General features: G+C 33.0%; 3 protein-coding genes across 3 annotated transcripts; all 3 read right to left on the minus strand.

Moving 5' to 3' along the window:
- Window positions 1-259: 259 nt before the first annotated feature.
- Window positions 260-1228, minus strand: LOC127278877 (uncharacterized). Its single transcript, XM_051300807.1, has one exon. The coding sequence runs from the start codon at window positions 1226-1228 to the stop codon at window positions 260-262; it is 969 nt and encodes a 322-aa protein (XP_051156764.1).
- A 53-nt stretch (window positions 1229-1281) lies between these two features.
- LOC127278878 (uncharacterized) lies at window positions 1282-3453 on the minus strand. Its single transcript, XM_051300808.1, has one exon. The coding sequence runs from the start codon at window positions 3451-3453 to the stop codon at window positions 1282-1284; it is 2172 nt and encodes a 723-aa protein (XP_051156765.1).
- Window positions 3454-3504: 51 nt separating this feature from the next.
- Window positions 3505-5463, minus strand: LOC127278879 (uncharacterized). The gene has a single exon (XM_051300809.1). It carries the CDS (start codon window positions 5461-5463, stop codon window positions 3505-3507), a length of 1959 nt encoding a protein of 652 aa, XP_051156766.1.
- Between the last annotated feature and the right edge of the window lie 9206 nt (window positions 5464-14669).

Genomic DNA, 14669 nt, shown 5'->3' on the forward strand with positions numbered 1-14669 from the left:
TCTGTTGAGGGTCTTAACATGCCGGCCCCCTTGAAGGGTCGTCTTCAAAATTTATGTAAGTTACGGTAGTAAAAGAAAGAAACATTGATATATAGATTTAACATATGATATCAGAAAACATAGATAACTTTGATTATATAAAGAAATTGTATGTATAATGCATAATAAAAATTTCTTTGTTTATATGGAAATGACGAATGATAATTGAAAGAAATGAATTTTAATTTCATCATCAAGAGTATCTCAAACACCTTTTTTATCATTGAATGTCAATTGGTAGAGGGGATAATCCTTTAATACTACGTTTATATTCCCCATTAGCCGTTTTGACCGTTACTACGCGAATGATCTCATCATTGCCTGGATGGACATATGTTATGCGTCCAAGAATCCATCTCATCGGCGGCAAATTATTATCACGTATTGTTACTAATGTACCAATTTTCATATCAGTAGTGGCATCTTTATGCCACCCCCTACGAATTGTCAATTCGTTGAGATACTCTTTGTTCCAACGAGACCAGAAGTGTTGTCTTATTTGTTGGACTTGTTCCCAAGATGATAATCTATTTGATTGTATGTCCATCAAATTGTGTTCTGGCACGTTTGTTATTGAATCACCGATAAGGAAATGACCAGGAGTTAGAGCGACCAGGTCATTTGGATCTGAGGACATTGGAGTTAGAGGACGTGAATTTAAAATACCCTCTATCTCAGTTGCAAACGTGGTGAATTCTTCATAAGTTAAAATTCTTTCTCCGACAACGCGTACAAAATGATTTTTAAACGATTTTACAGCAGTCTTCCAAAGACCACCAAAGTGTGGAGCCCGAGGAGGTATAAAATGCCAATTTACTTTTCCGTAGTTTGCAAGATCGCTTGTGATTTCCTGCATATTTTCCGCGTTGTTTAAAAATTCATAGATTTCAAGAATTTCGCGATTTGCACACTTAAAATTCGTAGCATTGTCTGAGTAAAGGTCGGAACTTAATCCACGTCGGGAAAAAAATCTTTTCAAACACGCTAAGAAGGCAGCAGTGGTTAAATCACTAACAATTTCCAAGTGCACAGCTTTTGTAGTGAAACATACAAAAACAGCGACATAAATTTTAACCTTGATTCGATTTCTATACTTCTTCTCTTTGATATAGAATGGACCGCAATAATCGATGCCAGTATGTTTAAAGGCGCGTTCGAAAACAATACGATTTTTAGGCAATTCACCCATTATGTAGGTCGGGAGAAGCGGTTTCGCGCGACGACATATTACACACTTATAGATCAATTTTTTACGGCATTTTTACCATCAATAATCCAATAATTGCTCCGAATTGCATTGAGAGTGGCTTGCGTGCCCGCATGTAATGATTTTAAGTGTTGATCTCGAATTATAAGATTAGTCACGATATGATTTTTAATTAATAGAATTGGATGTTTACGATCATAATTGAGATCGGATTGATTTAATCTACCTCCAACTCTAAGAATACCCTTGGAATCTAGAAAAGGACTTAAAGGTGATAGTTTACCATTAATTGAACCTTTCAATTTTAAATCCTTTATTTCATCTGGAAATGTTGCTTGTTGAGTAAGTCTCATTAAGCAGATTTCGCTTTTTTTTAATTCATCTGGAGAAAGAGAGCCAACAAGTACTTGATTACGGACTTTTATATTGATGAATCGTTGGCAATAAGCTATTATTCGTAAAAGCTTGAGAAAAGAGCTTGATAGTTTAAAGAGATCATTAGCGAATTCGTTCTCGCAATTTTCCCTTTCAACTTTATTTTTGCCCTTGCACGTTAAATTGACAGTTACCTTTTCTATACCTGATGCCGGTTTAGATCCTACAATCGAAATAGGCCAGTTTTCATCATGGTCATTTATCCATAAAGGACCATTGAACCAAAAGGAGTTTTGTATGATTTCTCTGGGAGAAAGACCTCGCGAAACTAGATCCGCCGGATTATGTTCAGTTCGAACATGACGCCATTCGTATTGATTCGAAATTTCTTGGATTTTAGCAACTCGATTTGATTCAAATGTTTTTAATGTGTGAGGAGGGCTTTTGATCCAATGTAGAGCAATTGTCGAGTCCGACCAAAAAATTACCCTTTGAACTGTTAATCTGCGCAACGCGTGAGATGTTGATTTAAATAAGTTACATAATAGTAAAGCAGCACAAAGTTCGAGACGAGGTAACGTTAAATTTTTAAGAGGAGCGACTCGCGATTTAGAGCATATCAAATGTGTATCAACTTTCCCTTGATTGTTAATGGATCGAAGATAGACACAAGCTCCGTAAGCCTTCTCACTGGCATCACAGAACCCGTGCATCTCTAAACGTGAATAATCATTGAGAACTATTTTTCGATCGATATTTAATTCATGTAAAAGGGGAAGTTGATTTTGAAAATCAGACCAAGCTGTATACACTTGTTGAGGAACAGACTCGTCCCAATCTAGTTCCAGTAACCACAATGATTGCATCATAATTTTTGCCTGTAAAATGACAGGCCCTAAAAGCCCGAGAGGATCAAATAATTGTGCAATTTGGGATAATATTGTTCTTTTTGTGACGGATGTATCGATATTAGATTTTGTAACTGAATATTTTAGAGAATCGGATCTAGGGTTCCAATAGATGCCTAACCTTTTAGTAGTTTCTCCGAAATTCAAGCAAATATGAGTATCATTAGATTCCTTTGACAGATCAGAGATAAGATCAGGTTCATTTGAAGCCCATTGTCTCAGCGGCATTGCGCCGTATTCCGAAACGCTAATTAAATCGTTTACTAAATTTTTAGCTTCGTTAAATTCACGCTTACCGGAAACTAAATCGTCTACATAAAAATCTTCTTTTAATGCAGTAGCTGCGTTAGGATATGATTCTTGCACATCATTAGCCAATTGAATTAACGAACGTGTTGCTAAAAAAGAGGCAGAAGCAGTCCCGTATGTAACTGTATTTAAAGCGAAGATTTTTATAGGTTGATCACAATTTTCTCGCCAAAGAAATTTGCGATCATCGGGATGAAGTTCGATTTGGCGGTACATTTTCGTGATATCGGCAGTTATCGCATACACGTGAGATCGAAAGCGTACCAATAAAGAAAAGAGATCATCTTGGAGATTGGGACCTACCATGAGCACATCATTTAGAGATATTCCTGTTGATGTTTTTGCCGAGGCGTCGAAAACTACACGGAGTTTCGTTGTCAAACTTGACTTTTTAATTACGGGGTGATGAGGCAAAAAATAACCGTCCGAAAAAGAATCTGACGCGATTTCCGTCATGTGACCTAAATCCTCATAATCCTTCAAAAATTCAGTATATTGCATTTTAAGATCAGGTTGTTTGTTTAAAGAACGTTCTAGAGCGTAAAATCGTTTAAGTGCTCGACTATATGATTTACCGAGTTCTGTTACATTTCCCTTGGTTGGGAGCCTAACCATATATTTACCAGTTTTTTCGTTTCGAATTGTATTATCTTTATAATGATCTTATCAATTCATCTCTTCATTGGATAAGACATTTTCATTAGGTACATTTTCGATTTCCCAGAATTTTGATATTTGATTGTGCAATAAATTTAAAGAAAGATTGCAAGTAACTGCTTTAGAAATTTCTAATCCGGGGATTTTTCCGCCTAATATCCACCCTAAGTGAGTTTTCTGTAAGGTGACACTGTTATTAACTAACGATATTTGACCAACACAAAGCAATTTCAAGAATATTTCTGCACCTATGAGAATATCGATTGACCCGGGTATATGAAATTCTGGATCGGCCAAGCGGATATTGGGAGGAAATTTTAACGCAGTCCTATTTATTGATTCACTTGGAGTATATTCGTTAATTGACTGGGATATCAAAAATGTCAAGTTGGTGCTGTATTTATTTAACCGCGATTCAATAGTAGCACTCGTTATTTTGCTTATACAAGAACTCATCTGATTCACGCCACCAAGAGGAATTTCACGATCGAATTGTTTCAGTTTTAATTTCGCAGCCATTTTTTCAGTGATAAAATGAACTTGTGAACCATTATTAAGAAGAGCCCTACATGTGTGTGGGTTTCCCTTGCGATCTAAAATGTGAATCATTGCGGTTGATAATAGAATTTGAGAAGACGCTACATTGTGTAAACTAGCAAAATTAACCTGAGCCTTTTTCTTGTCATCTTCATGCAGAAGGGTGTGGTGTTTTTTATTACAAGTTTTACAAAGAACAGACTTGCAATTTTCCACAGTATGATTGCTTCGTAAACAATTGGTACATAAATTTAGATTTTTTACAATTTCTAAATGTTTAGCTAGATTTACATTTACCAATTTTTCACAGCTTTTTGTAAAATGTGATTCTTTGCAAACATTGCAGAAGGGAGGTTTGTGTGTAGTGTGATACGATGCAACGCGATTTGCATTGGATTGCTGATTAGGACGATTACAATTACGTTGTGGATTATTATCCTTGCGCGGGAGGTTTTTTTCTTGTTTATCGTGTTTATTTCCTACTTTATTGACTTCTAAGACCTTTTCACGACAGTGTAAGAATTCAAGTAATTCTTCCATTGTTGGATTATTGTTAGATTGCATGTGCTCCTTCCATTTCAAACGCGTTTGAGGATCTAATTTTAAAGTTACTGCATAAATTGGAAAGGCTTGGAGAAACGGTCTATTTAAAGCCTCTAATGCGCGATGTTTCGTTACATTGTTTAAGAGATCTCCGAGGGAAGATGCTGATGCATTATGACAATTAGGTAATTCAAAGAAAGATTTGATATGATTATTAATAACTAGAGTAGGATCATCGTAATACTTCTCTAATATCTTCCACGCGACTTGATAATTAGCATCAGTAGTTTCTAAAGACTCTATTTTATCGGCAGCCTTATCTGATAAACAAGATCGCAAATACACGAGTTTTTGGGCATCTGTGTAGCGTTTTTCCTTATGAACCGAGGATTTGAAAACATCGCTAAAACCCGGCCATTTTTCGTAAGAACCGCTAAAAGATGGTAAATTTAGTGCAGGTAATTTAACATTTATTACTTGTTCGTTTATCGGATGCATGAAACTGGAGCCAGGCGTCATAATTTGCGGAATATTTTCACTGACCGTATCACGCGAGTTTGACTGTACATTTAACTGATTCGTAATTATCGGAGTCTTTATATTAATTAGTCCCTGTGCCTTGGCGCAAAGCGCGGAAAATTTGTCTTCGAAATCGCCTCTAATTTTATACTCTTTATCGATTTCATTGTCGGGCACTAATAAATCCATTTCGGTTTGTTTTTCATCAAAATTTGTTTTAACCAAATTTAAATCAGCTAATTTAGCCTTTAATTCGAGAAGGTCTAGAGAATCGATAGGTTTTTGAAGAAACTTCTCAGCTCGCGTTAATTTCGATTTCAAGGTACCGATAAGCCTTCTTAACGTTTTTATTCGATTTTCGTTAGACATTTTTATGCAACTGAGATATAGTGTATTAAAGGTAAAAAGTGGAAATCTTAGACATTACTAAATGTGATTCAAAAACAAACATGCAAGACTCACCCTTCTGGAACTCTTGTGATGAACTTTACACTGATAGTTAAAATGACGAATTGAATATGAAAAATACACTTTAACACATTAACGATCAATGACACATTATAATGACGAATAACCTGAACAGTTCACTATTATTGTCAAAGTTTTATTCACTTCACAGGTTTTGAGTTCCTCGTTGATGATAGGTTGCTACGTTCTCGACAAAAATCTGCTACTTTAATTCAATGTAACTTTTATTGAATTAAATATTGATCTCGTTCGGTGCACTCGTTCCGTTGTAGAATAAAGTTTAGTACAATGTTTGCGTTATTGTACAAATACTAATTGAATAATGCTGGATATCGTTCACGTTCAATGATGATCAATCGTGATTAGAAGATCAACGATAAGATTAATGCGTTGAATTCTCGACTCGTTCATAGGATTTTGAAAGGAAGAATCTTCACTTTTTACCAATGCATTTGGTTGATAATTTTCGTTTTTCGTTAATGCTTGTAAAGACACCTCTAAATCCTCAATAACCTTGTAGATTGTGATGTAACTGCCAATCCATTGATGCTGGATCCGGCTTGAAGGACCAAATTTTATGTTGTGACTCGTATAACCTTTTTTGTTAAAAAACTTGATTTTCGTTGTCAAGTGTTATACGCGACTTTAATTCAATAAATATATCGTTAATTTAAAGAATTTAAATTATTTAAGTACATAGGTTATTGAATAAAATGTTTGAGAATTTCAACTATAATAATACGTTTATTTTAAAGACATAGATCCTTAATCTAAGACTGTTGGAAGGATTCAGACCTGAGTCAGCTGTACAAAAAGTGTCAAAGACTCAAAATACATGCTTTGATAGTTCTTCCTGAAAATAAACTACAAGTTATGCGATACTCTGGTGCTAAAAGCGTCATAAATATAATAAATTATCAAAATTAAATAATATAGAGTAAACTCTGAGTGAAATTTTTAATTCTTTTTTAATCATTTTTTTTCTCTTAATTTTTTAAAAACTATTAATCAGTTCATTTTTAAAGACCATGAAAACACCAGAATGATGATTTTCGGGAGATTTTCTCAATTTTAAAAATTTTCGTCCCCCATATTGGATCTGGAATTTAAAATTTTTAAAAATTCACATCAGATTCGTTGTCAGCGACCCCGAAAACCCCTAAGTAACAAGTTTTAACCAAATCGGATGAATTTTAAAAATTTTTCTTCCGCCATATTGGATCCGCCATTTTGAATTTTAAAAAATTGACATCATATTTGTTATTAGCGACCCCAAAAACCCCTGAGTAACAAGTTTTAACCGAATCTGATGAATTTTAAGAATTTTCGTCCGCCATATTGGATCTGCCATTTTGAATTTTGAAAAATTGACATCCTATTCGTTATCAGCGACCGTAATAACCCCTGAGTAATAAGTTTTAACCGAATCTGATGAATTCTAACAATTTTTGGACGCCATATTGAATCCGCCATTTTGAATTTTAGAAATTTTTAGTTTTTTCTTATGGTAAGCAAAATATACTACCCAGTGCTAATTTTAACGTTAATTCAGAGGTGTTTTCTTCATCAGATTTATTTTTAAGTATAAGTTTATGTCCCATCTCACGTTTTCAGGTGCGTTTATAGGTTATATTGGAGCCGCCATATTCGATTTTTCAAAAGGCACGATAGTTTTCGAAAGTACTTATGTATACCAATAATTTCCTGGTATGAGCGATAATTTTGAAAGCTCTCAATTTTGCAGGGAAGGGTGGCCCGGTTGGCGCGAAGCGTCCCAAATATATGTGGGATGTTTCACGTCAACCGGCCCAAAGGTATGTCCAAAATTCTATACAATAAAAATAAACATGTAATAGATGAAAATACTCGTAAACTCATCCCCTTTCAATTGCAAAGTGTAAAAATTGAAAATTCAAAATGTCGTCCTTACTATGTTAAGTGGAAGCGGCTAACTTCAGAAATAAGTAAATATATTTATTAATTTCTTTTAGAAAATTATGCAAAAATTTTAGATCACCATATATTTTAATGTTTTGGGGTCGCTGATTACGAATCTGAAGTCAGTTTTTCAAAATTTAAAATGGCGGATTATTTTTTAAAAATTCATTGAATTTGATTGAAACTTGTTACTCAGGGGTTTTCGAGGTCGGTGATTACAAATCTGAAGTCAGTTTTTCAAAATTAAGAATGGCAGATCCAATATGGCGGACGAATTTTTAAAAATTCATTGAATTTGCTTGAAACTTTTTACTCGGGGGTTTTGGAGGTCGCTGATTATGAATCTGAAGTCCTAGCGTTTTGAGATACCTGAGGTCTTCCTCAAACACAACTTTTCCTTAATTTTTCTTTACTCTCTGCTATGATTTAGAAGGAAATTAGATACAATATTTGTAGATAAGATTAGTCACCTTGTTGCGAGTCAAAGAAACTGTATAAATCGAAAGGAAGAAAACGAATAATCAAATAATGTGGCTGATTCAGTACATTTCATTATTAACTGATTAACTGAGTTTTAGTAACTGCTTAAATGCGGTTGTAATAATAATTTATTTTCATGAATGTTCATGTAAATAGTAACAACATTTGAGCATTGTAAAAACATGGACGATATCTAAAATATAAAAGTGTTTATTTATTCATCAAAATATCAAAATGATGATTGACGCTGTAAATTTTACAAAATTGACATGTGACTCATTGTCAGACATCATAATCGAAAGCTACAAAGATTGTTTCAAATTAAATTTGTGCCAAAATCCTCAACCATCTTGTTTTTTGCTAGAATGTAATTCCTGTCCCGGTATTGAAAATTTCACTTCAAAAATTTTATCCATTTTGGAAGAAAATGATATTTCGGAAATCATTTTTAGTTCTTGGCAATTGACAGACAGATGCAATTTAAAAAAATTGTGCCTTTCTCCGGAAGATTATGTCAAAAATCTGTCAAATGATTTCCAAAAGTTTTCCCACCACCATTTCATCGCTGAAAATCAGTCCAACTTCTTTAAAGGCAGAAAAGAAACTCTGGAAGATGAGGAGGTAATTTTGCAGTGCGATTTTTCCGAAAAGTATGCTTTCGTTTTTCAGGATGCTGCACAAGGATTTCATTACAACAATTATCAGTGTACAGTCCTTCCTGTAGTTTTTACTATAAGCATAAAGGCGAATTAAAGCACTACAGCATGATATTACTGTCTGATAGTAACAGTCAGGACACATCTGCAGTTTACTTACTGCAACAGAAAGTAATGCCCATCATCAAAGAGGTTTGACCAAGAGCAAAAAAAGTCATTTACTTTAGTGATGGAACGAAGCAGCACTATAAAAATCGCTTTTAAATTGTTAACCTCGTACACCACAAGGAAGATTTTAACTTAGAGGCAGAGTGGCATTTCTATGTAACAGCACATGGAAAAGGTTCATGTGATGGCATAGGAGCTATTTTAAAGAGAGAAGCCACACGTGCTAGCTTGCAATCCTCACCAGACAAAGCCATTTTAAATGCAGAGAGTCTTTACCAATGGGCTAAGCAAAATATCAAGACTTCGCAGATTTTCTTTTACAACAAGCAACAACACGAGACAGTGGAACGAAAACTTGCTAGTAGATTTTCTAAAGCACCTAGTGTTACAAAAATTCAATCTGCTCATTCTTTTATTGTAACACCAGAAAAACAATTAAAAATATTCAAATGCACCTCATCCTATTTCAGTTACGTAATATTAAAATATAATTACATTGGTTTGGATGTATTTTGTAAATTTAATTCAAACGGACTTTTTTAAGGCCACCAAAAAATTATGGTTTGCAACGTGCTTTTTAAATAAATAATATTGCGCATCTAGCGCGTTGTTGATAATTATTATTAAGAAAAACCTATCTCGAAACCTCGTTCTCTCTGGGGAGATTCCGCCAAACAAAACCGACGGTGCAAAACGGTGGGACCAACGAACCCAAGGGAAGCCAACACTTACCCACGATGTCTTCAGCAGCAAATCTCCGCAATCTGTAATTAATAATAACGCCAACTCGCAGTTAAACACTGATTCTCACGAGTATAATTCTTTATTAAAAAATAAGTAAATCACAGTCAACAATAATTAAACTATCAATCAAAATTGATTGATTGTCGAATGAATAGTGCTCGCCTCGATCGCCACTGCGCGCTAAGGTCCTTCTTCCTTGTCCGGTCCTTGTCTCGCAGCTTGGAAAATCTATCTCTCGTTCTTCGTCACTCCGACGCAACAACCACCTGTAAGGGGGAAATTCGGATGTCGCGTCGCCGACCAAATTCGCAACCCTTCGAAATCACGCCTGCGCGACTCATTAATATTCGTTCTGTCCCACGAAACACATCTTTTAAAAAAAGGCCCTCAAAATAATATTACAAATCTCGACGAACGAAAGCAATATTTTGTTCGTATAACGAATGCCTCGTTATAGGTTTAAAAATTACAACAATCAGCCTTTTTCAAGGCTACCAAATTCTTATAGTTCATAATTATAACAATCGGCCTTTTTAAAGGCCACAAAGTAATTATATTTGATTTGCCATTTTGAATTTTGAAAAACTGACTTCAGATTCGTAATCATCGACCTCGGAAACCCCCGAGTAACAAGTTTCAATTAAATTCAATGAATTTTTAAAAAATAATCCGCCATATTGGATCCTCCATTTTGAATTCTGAAAAACTTGCTTTAGATTCGTAATCAGCGACCCCACAAACATTAAAATATGTGGTGACCTACAATTTTTGCATAATTTTCTAAAAGAAATTAATAAATATATTTACTTATTTCTGAAGTTAGCCGCTTCCACTTGACATAGTATGGACGCCATTTTGAATTTTCAATTTTGACACTTTGCAATTGAAAGGGGATGAGTTTATGAGTGTTTTCATCTATTACGTGTTTATTTTTATTGTATAGAATTTTGGACATACCATTGGGCCGGTTGACGTGAAACATCCCATGTATATAATTATTTTTTATGAATTACATTACATATCAAAAATAAAATATGTAATATTTTTTGTATACATTTATCATTATGTCATTAATAATTATGTTTATTTTCATTAATATGTATTAAATATATTTTTTAAATTAATATTATATTAAACTATACACTGTACTACGTCATGGGTTCCGAATCGCATGATTTGAAAGCGAATAATCTTAAAGGTTCATTTGGTGAAACTTTTAAATCTAGTAACTTTCGGTCTTGTATTCTGCATTTACATGAACATGTAACTTCACCGTTACTATATCCGTAGGTTGCACGATTACGAGTAGAAAGGTTTTCGTAAGCTGCTTCTGTAATCGTCTTTCTTTATGGACAAAGTATTCAATTTTGATCACTTGTATCCCTGTAGCCACACTCTCTCAAAAGACGTCCTGAGAATATCTTTTGGACTTGTGGCAAAAGACGTCTTTTGGACGTCTTTAATTTTTCCCCGTATGGTATATCTTAAAAACGTTAATAATAGGTCTGAGGAATGTCCAAAAAAGTGAAGCGATCGTTATATATTTTTGCCATACGCTAATGTAGGTTTGGTTGTCGGGTGACGATTTTTGGTTAAAGCGCGAATTTTGATGTGACGTAATATGCATTAGCCTATCGGTGTCTAAGGGCCATCGAAAAATGTGAAAAGTAGGGAGAAATACCGGGAAAAATGATTCTGATTCTGGGAACGATGGCTTGGTATCCTCACTTCGTCATCGTGACTACTATCCGACAGCAGTACCCGTGCCACATTTCACGTGCCAACCGCGGACACTGATAGGTGGGCAACATATTTATTTAATTAATTATGCTCGTGTAAATTAATGATTCTTAAAATATTTTGTAATTTGTTAAATTTTTTTTATATTTTCTTTTGTATAATATTACTAATAGTGTGGCAAAATTAAATGGTGGACGGATTAAAGGAACCAACAGTTTTTGTTCATACATATCATATATCTCGATTACAAATTAACCAAGGATCATCACTCCGAAGCAAAATAAAAAAAAAGGAAAAGTGGATGATTTGGGTCACATAAAATATATTTCTATAATTGATGAGAGTTTGGGATCATCCCTGAATCACTGTGTTCCACATCAATATACGACTGCTGTCGGATAAGTATTATATTCTATTGTTGACGAAGACACATTATTATATATTTTTTTATTTCATTTATAATATCTCTTTTTACTATTTTTTGATTCGCATATGTGTATGTTTAGTAGCATGAGTGCGCATACCTATATATGTATGTATAGTCATTGAATTATATTTTTATCAAATTGTTTTTATATTAAAAATTTTATATTGTATTGCCGAAGAATTATAATTAAGGGACTGCAGCCCGATAACGCGTTATAATATAACAAGATTTAACCAATATTAAAATTTTGAATATTCACTCCATAACAGATTTTTTATTTTACATTTTTAGTGTCACAACATTTTTCTTAATTTCTATTATAAATTGTAACATCTTTATTTAAATTGTAAATAGTAATTGAATAATTTTATTGTTCGGTTACAAAAGGTTGTATGTCTGTCAATAAAGATGTCTTTATCATTTTCGTCATGGTTGGATTAATTCCTACTAAATTAAAAACTTTGGTTCTATTAACGACTAAATGTTCTTTTAAAGTGTCAATTTTTATTAAATTTACTGAAGAGCCAGTATCAACTAAAAAATTAGCTTTACTATTAACAAACGAGAAGTTCTTCAAATCTATTGAAAAATCTTTTCCTCTTCTTTCAAATCCATCGATTTTTAAGACGATTCGGGTTGGAGAAAATTTTTCGAACTCTGAATCAGTAATTCTCTCACTTGCTGATCCCATGTCGAGTTTTTTGAGGAATTATCAATTTATTCGTTTTTAATATTTGTTTCTTTTTTTATCCTTTCAATAGTTGAATGGGACAACCACTCTTTTTTATGACTTTGTTTTAAGAAGCATTTGTCAGTATTATGAGTAGGCTTAAAACAATATTCTCACTTTTTGCCTTCTTTTCTTTTTTTTCTAGTTTTTATTTAATCTTAAGCAATCTTTTTTAAGATCCACTGGTTTATGACAAATATGACATTTGATATTTTTTAATCCCTTTTTGTCATTCTTATTTTTTAAAAATTTTTATTTTCTTCTGTCTGAAAATGAGCAACCCTTTTTTGTGGAAATTGAGGTTTCTTAAAAGAATTTGAAGTTGATGGTCGCTCATTTTCATGCATCAGCTTACCTGATCTTAATCTGTAATTTGTTTATGATACAGTTTTGAAAAGATCTCCTTGCTTAATCCACGCTAGAAACCACTAACAATATTATCCTGATAAATTCTACTGATTATAAGAGTCATAGATACAGAATAGCTCTCGCTACAATGAATAATCAGTTTATTTGTACATTTGTTTAATTCTACTGCCAAACTGAGAAATTGTTTCATTTGCATTTTGTCCAATAGTGAGTGGCTGTAGCATCAATTGAGCGCTATCTTCTTAAATAAAATAAACCTGTTCAAGAGTAGTTGAAATTTCTTCAAGATTCATGCCATCAGTGATATTATCTCTTGCTTCTCCTATAATTTTTGTATAAATCACCATTCCCAGGTGGAAAAGTTTCCGGTAGTGACTACCGGTAGCGAATACCCGTAGTGATTGTACAGGTAGCTGTACCGGTAGTCACTATTGGGAATTTTTCCACCTGGGTGAGAAAATCGGAAGCTCTTGAGGGCTTAACATTGTCATAATAGTTCTGCAATGATTTATAAACATTTTTACCGGAGGGGTTTTACTATCAAATGTAGGTATTGTATTCGACATCATTTTAATTGCACTAGAATTTCCAAAATTATTACCAAAAGAATTAACAGAGTTAGTATTTATCGTTAAAAAAGCTTTCAAAATGAATATCGCTTGGTTCGTCTACTAGAAGCGAGCTTTTGTTTAAAAAATTCGATCGATCGATATAATGATAATCATGTAAAAGATTTTGAATTTTAATATTATAAGTGCTTGAGTTTATTTTTATAATTTTAAATTGACATTTTATTTGTTCTTCAAAAATTTTTTTTAACAGCGATGGCTAAAAATATCTGTAATATTATTTCAATTTAATGTTAACCTTTTTGTAATGTTTTAATGTTAGTAAAGAAAATTGTTCATAAAAACATTTAAATTATATCTACACTGGTTTATGAGCTAATTTTTATTTTAAATTAAAGTAAAAAAGTTACTTTGATTTTTATTATTAATTAATTATTTAAATGATCATTCTATTATTAATTATGTCAATGAAAATAATTTCTTATTTTCTTTGAAATATAGTATTTTATGGAATTATTTAAAAATTTTAAATCGATTTTTCAAAATATCTTTTTTAAATTATAAATATACATATTAAGAAAATATCGTAATTTGTGCAAATCAATAAATATTTTAAAAATGACTAGTTCAAAAACTTTTATTCATTTCTAGGAAAAGTATTTATTTCAAAGCAAAATCGTAATACACGTGGATGCTGTGCCACATTTTATTCAATAAATAAGTAGCTGCGATTTGGTAACACATGTGTGAAAATAAAAGTGTAATTGGTAGAAGGTAAATTAAATGTCCGTTAAATATTACAATTGAAAAAAGAGATTTTTCAATTATGAGAAACTTTTAAAGTGATGTGACTCTTATTTGTCTAACAAAGCTTGTATTTTATCTGCTAACGAGCAAGTAACCTAGGAATTTAAGCACATAAGATACTTAATCGAGTCATTGTTTAACCTGTTTCTGTGCTTTCTTATTGTTATAGAACCACGTGAAAATAGTCTTTCTGCTGGAACTAATGTCGCCTGTATACCAAACAAGTCACGAGCCATCAAAGATAATGTCGGATACAATTTTTCATTTTGTTGACACCACTCTAAAATATTTACGTCTGCATCTGCACATGGCTGAGATAAATAATAATCAAATTCTTTTCGCCAGTGTTGAGAATTTTTTTTCTCCTTTGCATTGTTTTTGAAAAAACTGCGCAAGTTAAGACTTTCTTCTTCAGAGTCATCGGATTCTTCCAAAAATTAAATATACCTTTGGCGTACAGTAAATAGTTTTGTACATTG

The sequence above is a fragment of the Leptopilina boulardi genome, unplaced genomic scaffold (genome assembly GCF_019393585.1).
Source record: "Leptopilina boulardi isolate dan_hultmark-lab unplaced genomic scaffold, ZJU_Lbou_2.1 LbouV2_213, whole genome shotgun sequence".
Taxonomy (NCBI): Eukaryota; Metazoa; Arthropoda; class Insecta; order Hymenoptera; family Figitidae; genus Leptopilina; species Leptopilina boulardi.

Bases quoted from the DNA above. Each gene is read 5' to 3' on its own strand.
- LOC127278877 (XM_051300807.1), bottom strand. From the start codon at position 1,228: ATGGGTGAATTGCCTAAAAATCGTATTGTTTTCGAACGCGCCTTTAAA.
- LOC127278878 (XM_051300808.1), bottom strand. From the start codon at position 3,453: ATGGTTAGGCTCCCAACCAAGGGAAATGTAACAGAACTCGGTAAATCA.
- LOC127278879 (XM_051300809.1), bottom strand. From the start codon at position 5,463: ATGTCTAACGAAAATCGAATAAAAACGTTAAGAAGGCTTATCGGTACC.